At 38.2% G+C, this 12,227-nt stretch overlaps 3 protein-coding genes across 3 annotated transcripts; all 3 read left to right on the top strand.

Annotated features, from left to right (window-relative positions):
* Positions 1–2,852, top strand: LOC101307256 (uncharacterized protein At4g37920, chloroplastic-like). The gene is made up of 6 exons (XM_004289342.1): positions 1–226; positions 441–700; positions 1,019–1,184; positions 1,438–1,682; positions 2,063–2,250; positions 2,368–2,852. Exons 1-6 carry the CDS (start codon positions 1–3, stop codon positions 2,579–2,581), a joined length of 1,299 nt encoding a protein of 432 aa, XP_004289390.1. The 3' UTR covers positions 2,582–2,852.
* Positions 2,853–3,218: 366 nt separating this feature from the next.
* Positions 3,219–4,977, top strand: LOC101307434 (molybdopterin synthase catalytic subunit-like). The gene is made up of 2 exons (XM_004288268.1): positions 3,219–3,309; positions 3,720–4,977. The coding sequence occupies exon 2, from the start codon at positions 3,878–3,880 to the stop codon at positions 4,478–4,480; it is 603 nt and encodes a 200-aa protein (XP_004288316.1). The 5' UTR covers positions 3,219–3,309; positions 3,720–3,877; the 3' UTR covers positions 4,481–4,977.
* Positions 4,978–6,605: 1,628 nt separating this feature from the next.
* On the top strand, positions 6,606–11,615 carry LOC101307152. The gene is made up of 9 exons (XM_004288267.1): positions 6,606–6,706; positions 7,114–7,283; positions 7,534–7,651; positions 7,755–8,009; positions 8,139–8,594; positions 9,062–9,600; positions 9,773–9,965; positions 10,425–10,592; positions 10,674–11,615. Exons 2-9 carry the CDS (start codon positions 7,114–7,116, stop codon positions 11,328–11,330), a joined length of 2,556 nt encoding a protein of 851 aa, XP_004288315.1. The 5' UTR covers positions 6,606–6,706; the 3' UTR covers positions 11,331–11,615.
* The last annotated feature ends 612 nt before the right edge of the window (positions 11,616–12,227 follow it).

Below are 12,227 nucleotides of genomic sequence, written 5' to 3'. Positions count from 1 at the left end.
ATGAACAATCTACTGGGACTAGACCTCTCCACCTCCACAACCCACCACTCCATCTTCCTCAACACTTCAACCTCATTTGACTTCTTCCCAACTTTCAATGAAATCATTTCCCCAACTACCCTTATCCCTCTCATATCCTCTGCCTCTCTCACTTCCAACCACAAAAGAAACACAAGACCAACTCAATGCTTCAAAACCCATGCTGCCCACTCAAGCCCCACTATCAGTGAGTAACGTTATCATCTTTGTTAAACTATTTCAGGGCTTCAACTATTCAGTTTCTTGTCTTACTTTGTTGTTTGAGAAAATGTTGAAAGATAAGAACATAATAAGAAACAAGACCTCATGATTATAGTTGGTTTGTTTGACTACATGAATTTGTCTTTATCTTTTGTGGGTTCTGTGTAAAAAGGAAATATAAGAGGTTAAATGATGTTCAGGTGCTCATGTTGAAGTGGAGGAGCAAATGGAGGTTGAAGTTGCTGAGGGGTACACCGTCACTCAATTTTGTGATAAGATAATTGATGTTTTCTTGAATGAGAAGCCTAGGGTAAAAGAGTGGAGAAGATATCTGGTGTTTAGGGAGGAGTGGAAGAAATATAGAGATTGCTTTTATAATAGGTGTAGGAATCGGGCAGATGCCGAGAGTGATGCAACTGTGAAAGCAAAATTGGTTTCTATGGGGAGAAAGGTGAAGAAGGTATGGAAATGCTCTATCTTGTTCTGTTGGTTCTATTTGTTTTGTTTCTGAAGTGTTTTGGGAATTTGAGATGAGAAAATTTGGAAGCTATGCCTTTTGGTGTTAGGTAGATCAAACAAAAACTGCAAAACGCTCTGGAATTGATTGAATGGCCATTCTAGTTTTCAGTCCTATATAATCAAGTTAATGAGACTAAAAAAAGAGAGTAAAAGATTGCATCTTTTAGATGTGTAATGATTCATGTAAATAGATGCTAGTTTGAGTTTTTGAGTTTACAGCTCTTTTCTGGTTCTGTTTGATGAGGAGTGAGCATTGCAGATTGATGATGAAATGGAAAGACACAATGAACTTCTCAAGGAGATACAGGATAACCCAACTGACATCAATGCAATAGTTGCACGAAGGCGTACAGACTTCACAGATGAATTTTTTCGGCACCTCAACCTACTTTCAGAAGTTTATGATGGTTTGGAGGATCGTGATGGTAATTGCCGAATCTTCTTAAATGCTTATATTTGGATTCTTTTTGTGAATTGGGATGACTTGATTTTGACTCACTTTTAGAGGTAACACAAGTACCTTTGGAGGGGAAGTCACCCTCTTGAACTTCAATCATTTACAGTGAGCTGTAGCTCATATTTTTATCCATTTTGTAGCATGTTAACTTACCTTATATAATTGTCTCACTCTCTTTTCTTCTTCTTCTTCTTCTTTTTTTTTTTTTTTTTTTCAAGCAGCAATGGCTAGGCTTGGGGCTAGATGTTTGTCTGCTGTTAGTGCTTATGATAACACGCTTGAATATGTGGACACATTAGATACAGCCCAGGCGAAATTTGATGATATCCTAAATTCACCTTCAATCGATGTAGCATGTGAGAAAATTAAAAGCCTTGCCAAGGCAAAGGAACTGGATTCTTCATTGGTATTATTGATAAACAGTGCCTGGGCTTCAGCAAAGGAATCCACAACGATGAAAAATGAGGTATAATCAGCAATCTTGCATCAATCTTTGTTGTAAATTCTTTTGAAAGGTGTCATCTAACCAGAAGCTCTTCACACAAACAAAAAAAACATTACTTTGTCAACTATCAATATAGATGGCTCATGAGGGTTCCTTTTGCATGGTATCCTTTGAAGAAAGGAAATGTTAGTGTCCAAGAAATGTTTAGATGCATGTGTTGGTTAGTCATAATTACCACATATCTTATTTTTCCCATTGTTGCTCTCTTGAATCTCAAGAAACCATGATTTCAATAACACCATTTTCCCTTCAAAGAAGTCTCTATTGTAATACTATGCATCCCTTGACGTGCTCACATGCTTGATCTTCCTTGTCCCTGAAGATTGTGCATTTGAGTGCAGGTTAAAGACATAATGTATCGTTTGTACAAAGCCACAAAAAGCAGTCTACGGAGTATTGTACCGAAAGAAATAAAGCTGCTCAAACATTTGCTGAACATAACAGATCCTGAAGAGCGATTCTCAGCACTGGCAACAGCTTTCTGCCCTGGTGATGATAATGAAGCCAAAGACCCCAAAGCTGTGTACAGGTAAGAAAGTGCACTGCTTCTTTAGGGCATAATATATATTTTGGAAATGTAAAAAACCAGTTACACTAGTGCAAATCTAACATCCATTTTATCCCTTTCTGCTTGGTGACTGAGTAGTACCCCTAAAGAGCTTCACAAGTGGATTAAGATCATGCTCGATGCATACCATTTAAATGCAGAAGAAACTGACCTTAGGGAAGCCAAGCAGATGACTCAGCCTGTGGTTATACAAAGACTGTTCATTCTCAAGGAAACTATTGAAGAGGAATATTTGGAAAAAAGCACATCTCCGGAGTCTCAAACAGAGGAAAACAAATCAGAGGAGTTCTGAAGTACCGCCCATATTCCTTGACAGATTGATCTCCCAATGTCACTTCCTGTTGATGCAGAATATAGATCCTAGTTTTGCGACTAAGCTGAGTTGTGAACTGTGGCATCTTTCAGCTTCTGATATTGACACTGTATTGATATTGAGAGGAAGTAAAACTGTAGAAGTACCGTTTATGCCATTTTGTAATGAGGGCACATGTATTTGTTGATTGCATTTGTCTCAAGGGACATGTTGTTGATGGCTAGAATTATGTAATTTCACAAATATATTGAAAAGCTGTTTGTTTGTTGACATCAGGAGACAGGGATCATTCTTAGTTTACTCTTCAAATTGTACCCATACATATATAAGATGACCCTGGTAACAGCTCATATGCTACAACTAGCTTATTGTGAGTTCGACTCACAATCTTTCACTTATAGAAAAAGATTATGTCATTAGACAAAAAGGGCATATGTATGCATGATAAAATTTTATTTTATTTTTTTGTAATAATTATTATATTTTCTAAATAACTAAATGAAATATCCAGATCTGTCATGTGACGTGGCATGAGCTTATTGGTTGAGATTCATATTTTTCTGTTTCAAATGACTACAATATCCCTTTTGACCATCTCTACCTCCTCCTTTCAGCCGTTCTGGTCTGGTTGACTCTACCTTCACCTTTTCTTCTGAAGGTTTCTTATCGGTATAATATTAAGCCATCATTCTAGCTGCAGGAATCAGGTAATTGAACCCAATAATCATTCCTCTTCGTTTTTCATTCTTCCCCTTCTTTTTTAATTTCTAGGTTTTTTTGGCTTCTCAATCTTTCTTCAGTTGAATTATTATCTTTTGGGTCTATTGATTTTCATGCCTTTTCTCTGATTCATGGTGTGTTGAGAATGGTCATATGTGCTTGAAGTAATCCAATATTAGCAGTTATAGGTTTGTAAGCATAATATAAGGGATAAGGATTATCAGTGGGACTGCTGCATATTCAATATAATTGATTCATAAAACCAGCAAGTAATGGGAATGTAGGGATGATTGATATGTGAATAGATTTTTGAGAATTTCTTAAACGGTTCATGTGTTTGTTAATGGTTAGTTGTGATAGTCAACTGAATTATTTGAATATACTGTTTTATTGCTAGGAGGATTTAGGGCCTTAAGTCAGCCCCGATTGAGCAATGAAAGATTGTTCTTGAATCTCGACACGAGTTTGAAATGTCAGCAAAAAGCCTGGAAGTTTAGAGTAATTGGAGAGAGAAGTTACATAGTCATTGAAGGTTCAGTGCTGAAGTGCTAAACAATGATGGCCGATGAGGATAGAAACCTAGTGGAAATCTTGGAGGAGCATAACGAAGTTGACATTGCGAAATATATCAATTATGTAAGTGCCCCAGAGGCAGGTGCTATTTCAACGTTTTCTGGTACCACGCGCGACACCTTTGATGGCAAAACAGTTTTGGAGTTGAGATATGAAGCATACGTTCCTATGGCAATACGCTGCATGAAATCCATTTGTTCATCGGCTAGATCCTCCTGGAATCTTGTCTCCATTGCAGTTGCCCACCGCCTTGGCCCAGTTCCTGTTGGTAAAACGAGCGTTTTCATTGCGGTCTCATCTGTTCATCGAGTTGATTCATTAGATGCTTGTAAGTTTATAATCGATGAGATAAAGGCATCAGTTCCAATATGGAAGAAGGAGGTCTATGCTAATGGAGAGGTTTGGAAGGAGAATTCTGAGTTCTTGAACCGGAGGTTGGATTTTGAGAGAAAAGATGTCATTCGTAATGAGAAAGACTTTGAAGCACAAAGACATGTTAGGAAGAGCTGCTGTGGTGCTAAGGTAAAGGTTGTGGAAGAAGGAGATTCTGGAATTTGCAAACATGAAGCTCACCAAGACTTGTAAGAAACTCAACCCTTTGTTAGAAAAGAGACAACAGTTCATCAAATAAAGCAGTTGAAGAGGAATATTTGGTATAAACCGCGATCATGAGTCTCATTTGGAGGATTTTGAAATCAGAGAAGTTATGAAGTGCCACCAGTATTCATTGAATCTTTTTACCTTGTTGTATAAGAATCTTAATGCTGCAATGAAGCTGAGCTGTAAACTCTGGTTTCATCCATATTTCAACTTATCAGTTCTTATACGCCACAATAACCTGGCCCTTGGAGCAAGCATAAGAAATTTTTACATGACATTCTTTTCTTCAGGGCAAATATGTGAAGGCCTTCTTTTCTTGTACTCAAGTAACCCCCAAATCGTGTTCTGTTAAGTGCACACCTCATGTATTTCGAGTATTATACATCGAACTCATGCTTTTGGAGTCTTAAAACGAAGAAAAAAACACTTTCTGTTTGTCTACTTTAGTAAAAGTTAGAAGATGAGGAGCTCATCTTGTTTGGCTTCTGCACATATTCTGGTTTGCTTCTCATGACATGTGAGTCATATAGAAGTTGTATTGCACCTATTGTTCTTGTACTGCCATTTCTGCTTGCAGCTTGTACTACACCAAAGGATCTCAGATCGTTTCGTACAAGGCAATGGGACAAACAACAAGGAGGTCATGAATAGCGTGAGGGGTTGCTATTGTCTGTTCATACATTAGGGATGGGATAAGGTTAAGCCATCGCTAACCACCATGTCTTTTAAGGTCATTCAATTTGGCACTTGGAAAAAATAGCAAGATTACATAATTGAGCTGGGCCATGGAAGATGATGTAAGAGGAAGTTTGAGTATTAGTGAAATGAGTAAAATGACACAAAAATGCTAAGTTCTTACGACAAAAAAGAATAATCACATTAATTTAATTAATGGTTCGTGAATTTAAATTATTAAATAATGTATAAACAGGGCCCTTTCAATGAGGGATCCCTATTTTAAGCCATTTATAGGGATAGGGCATTACACCAACTTCCCGATTATAATTTTACATCTCCACCGTTCATATCTTAGGTCTATATGAGTAGATCACCTCTATAAAATTTCATATGATTTGGTGATCGTTAAGGCTTTCAAAAGTTCAATTTAGTTTTAATGACCTTCAACGGTTTTAGTTTGACATAAGCTGGACCGTTCAAAATCATTAAAACTAAATCAAACTTTTGAAAGTCTTAAACGATCACCAAATCATATGAAATTTTGTAGAGGTGATCTACTCATATAGACCTAAGATATGAACGGTGGAGATGTAAAAATTCAATTGGGAAGTGGTGTAATGCCCTATCCCTAGAAAGTGGCTAAAAATAGGGATCCCTCAATAGAAGGGGGCTGAATGTATAAATGTCTATAAGTATAACTCGATTAGCAATTAATCAAACAATGACTCTTTCTTGTAGCCGTAATTCAGTATTACTCATTTATGATTAGCACACACGCTGCTATATCACCTTCATTACCAAGTCAAGTACATAAATTCAACATATTTATCTTTGCTTACGAAGTTACAATATATATCATGACCCTTCCAATGAGGGATATTTTTTTTTTTCATTTCTAGGGATAGATCATTTGACGAACTTTTCGATCACAAAATCAAATCTCCACCATTCAGTTTATTGGGCTATATGAGTAGATCATTTTTTTAAATTTTCAAAAAATTTGGTGATCGTTAAGTCATCCAAATGAGAGATTTATTTTTAATAATCTTAAACGGTGTAGGTTTGACATAAGCGTTAAGTTTTTTGTTTTAATCTCAACCATTCAAGCCCATTAAGCCCATTAAGAAACAGATCTAATGGTGTGGACCTATCCCTATAAATGAACAAAAATAAGGATCCTTCATTAAAAGGGCCATGATACTAAGATAGTAATGCATCTCGAACACTATCCTAAATCAACTTAGGTAAACCAGCTTCGTACTACAGCAGTTTCACAATACGTCAACACTTGAAGTTTATACATTTATTTTCCTTGAAAGATCCTCAAGTGAAATTAAAAAATTGATCCTCTAAAAAAATAAAAAATGGGTAGTTTAGTCATTTAAGGGAAAAGACGTTTAGAAAGCAGAGAGTGTTCAGTACTTTTCAACTTAGGACAATGTCAAGATCCCCCGCTATAAATTTCAGAACCAGAATGATTGAAGCTTCAATCTCTCAGACCCCACCTTAAATCGTCGTCGGAACTGTTCTCAGGTACGTTCAAACTTTCCGGCGAGTCTTTCATACTTTAAGTTTCCGATCATTCCTGGTAATCCCAAGCATTCCGCTGTATCTGAATCTTTCTTTGACTTTTCAAACTTGCCGATTCTAAAACCCAAGAATCGGTCTTTCAACTCCTCTTGGTTTCTGGAATGAGTTTGAATCTTTGCATTTGAAAGCTTGAAGCTTTAAATTCGTGGGCTCAATTTTGTGTTTACTAGTTGAGTATATTGAAATTGGAAAAAAAGATTCTTGTTTATGTGGATATGAACATGGTTGATTCTGTGTGGCTTGCTTTTGATGATCAAGGATTCTTTGAAAATAGAGTAACAAATTGGGGGTAAAAAGGAAAAATCTTGAAATGTGAAATTGATGGAATTGGGTTTTGGTTTTTTGGTTAGATGAAGATAGAGATGGAGAAGGAGCAGGAGCTTGAGTGGAGTAAAGCGCAGGGCATTGGAATAAGTGTGGACCTTGTGGCTGCAGCAAAGCAGCAGCTTCAGTTTCTTGCTGCTGTTGATAGGAATCGGTATTTGTACGAAGGGAAGGCTCTTCAGAGGGCTATCTATAGGTATGGCATAAGTATAGTGTTGATTTGATTGTTTTGAAGTTTGTAGTTATGGTTTGGTTTATGTGTTTCGGGTTCAATGGAGACTTGGGTGGTATCAAATCATATTTTATGGTTCGGTTTTGCCTCTGAAGTTTAGTTTTTATTGTTTATGATATCTTGCATTGTGAACTAGGTGTTCTTATGTTTTTAATTTAAGTTTTCTGGTGGCCACTTGATCTTTATGTATCACTGTTGAAAATGCTAATTTCAGGTACAATGCTTGTTGGCTTCCATTGCTTGCCAAACATTCTGAGTCCCAGGTTTTTGAGGGTCCTTTGGTTGTGCCTCTTGATTGTGAATGGATTTGGCACTGTCACAGGCTCAACCCGGTAGGATTATCTTCATTGCTCTTTTTTACCTTTTATTCCTGCTTTTCTTTTATTGGATTATGTGTTGAATTAATGACCTTTGTGGGCTGGGTTTATCTTTCAGGTTCGATACAAGACTGACTGTGAGGAACTTTATGGAAAGATTCTTGACAACTCGAATGTTGTGTCCTCTGTTCAAGGTTCATGCAAAAGTAAAACTGAAGAAATTTGGAATTGTCTGTATCCAGAAGAACCATACAACTTCAACTTACAAAAGGCATTGTCTGAGGATATATCTGAAAGGAATTCCAAACTTGACAATTGCACCAAATATGATCTGGTTTCAGCTGTTAAAAGACAGTATCCTTTCTTTTACCAGGTAATATGAGCTCGCACCTAATATACTGGGGAGTCGAATGATCAGACCTAGCAGAAGATTCTCTCTTATAATTCTTCCCGTTGGTTTCTGTGTTCCTTTTTGGCTTATCTTCTTTCTGTGTTTCAACAGGTATCTTCACCCCATATGAACCATGATCTGTATCTTGAAGCAGCTGTGTCTAGATATAAAGGGTTTCTTCATTTAATCAAGAGCAATAATGAGAAGTCTCTACGACGTTTCTGCGTTCCAACATATGACATTGATCTCATCTGGCATACTCACCAGTTGCATCCTGTATCATATTGTAAAGATCTGCATGAACTACTGGGAAAGGTATTGGAGCATGACGACATGGACTCAGACCGAACTAAAGGGAAGAAGCTGGATACTGGGTTCTCTGGAACCACCAAGCAATGGGAAGAGGCATTTGGTACCAGGTATTGGAGAGCAGGAGCAATGTATAGAGGCAGTGCTCCGTCTCCTCTCACAACCACTCCATATCAGTCTAACGTCATTAGCAAGGATGTAACTGCCCATCCTGATCTTCAGAAAGTGATTGAGCTACCAGAGGTGAAAGCTGTGGAGGTAATATCTATCACTTCTACGTTTTCTTCTCCCCGTTTTATATCTCACAAAATAGGAAAATTCTATGTTGATGACTAAAGGAATGTCTTTGACTTGTAGTTCATCACCTTAAGTGTTGTCTTCATAAAGCCACACCAGGATTTTCAAGGTGTACTTGCTGAATACTGTCTTAAAAAACTTATATAAGGACTAGAATGTTTCATTATTTCAGTGGATGAGTCATACATATAGACTGAAACTTTAGCCATCAATAAAGATTGAGAATTGAGGTAGTTTAATCAAATTATAGTGTTTGTAGAAATATATGACCCCCTGACTGGCTTTCTCTTCCGCAGTATGTTTTACTGGTCATAGATATAGTGTCTAGTCCTTTTGATATTTGTTCTCAAAGATATTTAAATAGGGACACATACTGCCTCCTGCAGTCCTGCAGTCCTGCTTAAGTTGTTTCTCTATTTGTTTTTCAGGTCCTTTTGGAGTTTCTGGAAGTTAAGAACTTACCAGAAGGACACAAAGGGATGCTCTTTGCCTCATTCAATAAGACCACACAGGATATATTTTTCAATGCTAAGCGGCGACTCAGCATTTTCTCTGAGTTTGGAGAGAAACAGGTTGCTTCTTTCCAGTGTGAACCTACTGGAGAGCTGCTTTTTGAACTCATGTCCCATTCACCTTCACAGATACCAATGAAACGAACATATAAAACATTAGGTTCCGCTTCATTCTCTCTTCAAGACTGTCTACTCCCACCTTCTAAATTATATGTAGAAAAATGGTTGGAGATGGTGCCAAGCTCTGAAGTTGGGAACCTAAAACCAATCTACCTGCGGTTCGCTATGTCTTTTACTATTCCGGCCATAGCACAGCACACACTTCACATAGTTCGTTCTCGACTATTTTCAAAAAGTTCTTGCTTTTTCCCCTTTGCTGGGAAGAATCAAGATGCCAAGAGTTGGACACAAGTGATTGATGAAACTGGGACAGAGGTCCTCCGCTTGCAAATGAGGTATACTCCTACCTGGTTAATACAATTATTATGAACAATTGCAACTTACCACAAGAGATATGTAAACTGAGACTTAACATGCTGTAGTGCTATGGAACTGTGTCCTGAATTCTTATGTCAATGTTTTTTCATATGTATTCTGAAGTTGGGTTAGCTTGAATTCTATTTACAGGGATGCAGAAATGGAAAAGGTAAAGGGAATCAGCGTCCCAAAAAAAGAGGTGGTTGGAATTACCAAGTCTGGGAAAATATGCACTCTTGCAGAATGTGTGGGTACTGGTTGGTCTTTGATAGATTCCCACTGGTCCCTTCATCGTGAGAAAAATTCTGAGGGACACCTCTTTCTGCTAAAGGGAAAAAAGATGGTAAGCATCCATGCACTTCAAATGTTTGGCATAAGTTTTCCCCACCTTTCATACGTCAATTTACTTCTCTTTTTCACTGCCTCTTCAACCAGACAAAACTTCATACAATGTCTTACGACACCATGGGAGAGCAGAACTAAATTCTTGATATGTGTACATATTTTCATGTGCAAATAGTGTAATATATTATGTTAATAAATTTGCTTCACCTACCGGAACCATGCTTACATTTAACATTTCAAAAGCCTTTATTTATTCTTTAAAGAAAACCATTGTCATAGATTTTGCAATTACTTGAGTGAGTGCATAGACTGTGTTTTAAGTTGTTGTAGCCTTAAAACAGTATGTCTTTTGTTGGGTAAGATTTGATGGGCTGCAGCAGTGATAGTGTGCATCCTACGGACATGTACTTAAAAGAGGTCATAGCCTGAGTTGCCTAAATTTATCTTCATGGTACAGGTCAAATTCTTCCCAGGGAGAAAGCTGGATTATGAACCTAAGCAATGTGAGAAATTAACAAGTGAAAATAAAACTCAACAACACTTCATGACCTTGGTTGAATTCTCAGCTGAAGATCCTTATGGCAAAGCAGTGGCATTGCTTGACTTAAAATCTGGATGCATCAAGGTACCATGTGTTGTCTTCACTTATGTTGTTGCAGTTCTGTAAACTCTTCAATTTCTTTTATAACATCTGATTAATGAACAGGTAAAGGAAGAATCAATAACAGTCCCTGGGATCATAATGGCTTTTATGCTGTCGAATAAGCTAAAGAAGGAAAGATATGGTGGATTTGCGGTTAATGCTGCGGAGAAGGGTAGCGTAGAGGAAGAAATTAATGAGAACCCTGAGGAAGGCAAAGAAACCAACTTGAGCTCTTCCGGAGCAAGTGAGGTTAAGCTTAAATCTGAGGTGGTTGAAGGAAATGTAGTGACGTCTCAAAAAGGCGGAGGCTGTGGTGGAGCATGTGGCAGTGGGTGTGGAAATGCCACAAGGACTGCTGGCTCTGCTGGCTCTGGTGGATGTGGAAGTGGTTGTGGTGGAGGATGTGGAACCATGGAGAAAAGTAGTGGTTGCGGCAGTGGCTGTGGTGGAGGATGTGGAAATTTGGTGCAGAGTGGCGGTTGTGGAGGGTGTGGTGCTGGCTGTGGAGGTGGGTGTGGAAACATACTGAAGAGTGGTGGCTGTGGTGGGTGTGGCGGCGGCTGTGGTGGTGGCTGTGGAAACATGCTGAAGAGTGGTGGCTGTGGTGGTAGCGGTGGTTGTGGTGGTGGGTGTGGAAGCTTATTCAAGGGCAATGGTTTATATGAAAATACATCTGGTAACTCATGTGCCGAAGACAGCCCAAAGGCAGTAGTTGTTTGATATCTGTGGATAATGCTTCAGATTAGAGTTGTATAGCCCCAGTACTTGTATGCAGAGTGTGCCTAAAATAAAAGCTACTCCACCAAGTATAGCTTCCATCTGTTGTATTGTGTATTGCATTTAGTTGTCTCTCTTGCTCAATGTAAGTATTGCATTTACCTTCCGTTTCATGTACAGAATGGTTTGTGTTGTGGAATAAGTTCCTCTTGATTGTATTGCATGGGAGTATGTATTGAATTGAACATTCAAAAGCTCAAAGAGCCCTATAACAAGTTGAATTCGTGTATGTTAGCATCTTGGATGTTTGTTGGTGGTGTAACTTTACAAGTTTATGGTATTGCTTTTGTCCCCTTGAAAATGCTAGGTTTCCAGCCTAGTATGGCACTCAATTTGTTGGTAACCACACTCTCAATAGAGCGAGATGTGCAAACATTGAGAATAGTATAGTTATCTCAACCCTGGGAGTGAAAACCTCTGAACCCTAGCTCTAGCCTCTTGACCCTAGATGGGATCTTATTTTTGTTGAATGTATTCCTCTTCATATATATATACTAGGGGCGGAATGCATTCCTTTGTGTGAAATTTGGGTGTAAAAGATATGATTTAGTGGTGACAATGCAATCTTAAACGAAAGTTTTGTTTAATCCCAGACTCATAATGATGGGAGGAACGCAGCAGAAATTTGCACAAGATCGATCACAAATCTATCATGGGAGGATTCGTTTATAAACAAATCTCCAAAGAGTACTGTGAAAACCTAAATCGTAAAATTGACAAGATAAAACTTGTTGGTCAAGGTTATTAGCATGTTTACATATAATTGAAGAGTGTACATTCAGGTCCGGCCCTAGCCCAGTACTAGGTGTGCGACCGCACTAGACCCAAGTAGAAAGGGGG

The sequence above is a fragment of the Fragaria vesca genome, linkage group LG1 (genome assembly GCF_000184155.1).
Source record: "Fragaria vesca subsp. vesca linkage group LG1, FraVesHawaii_1.0, whole genome shotgun sequence".
Classification (NCBI taxonomy): Eukaryota; Viridiplantae; Streptophyta; class Magnoliopsida; order Rosales; family Rosaceae; genus Fragaria; species Fragaria vesca.
This window is presented reverse-complemented; position numbering and strand designations above follow the sequence as displayed.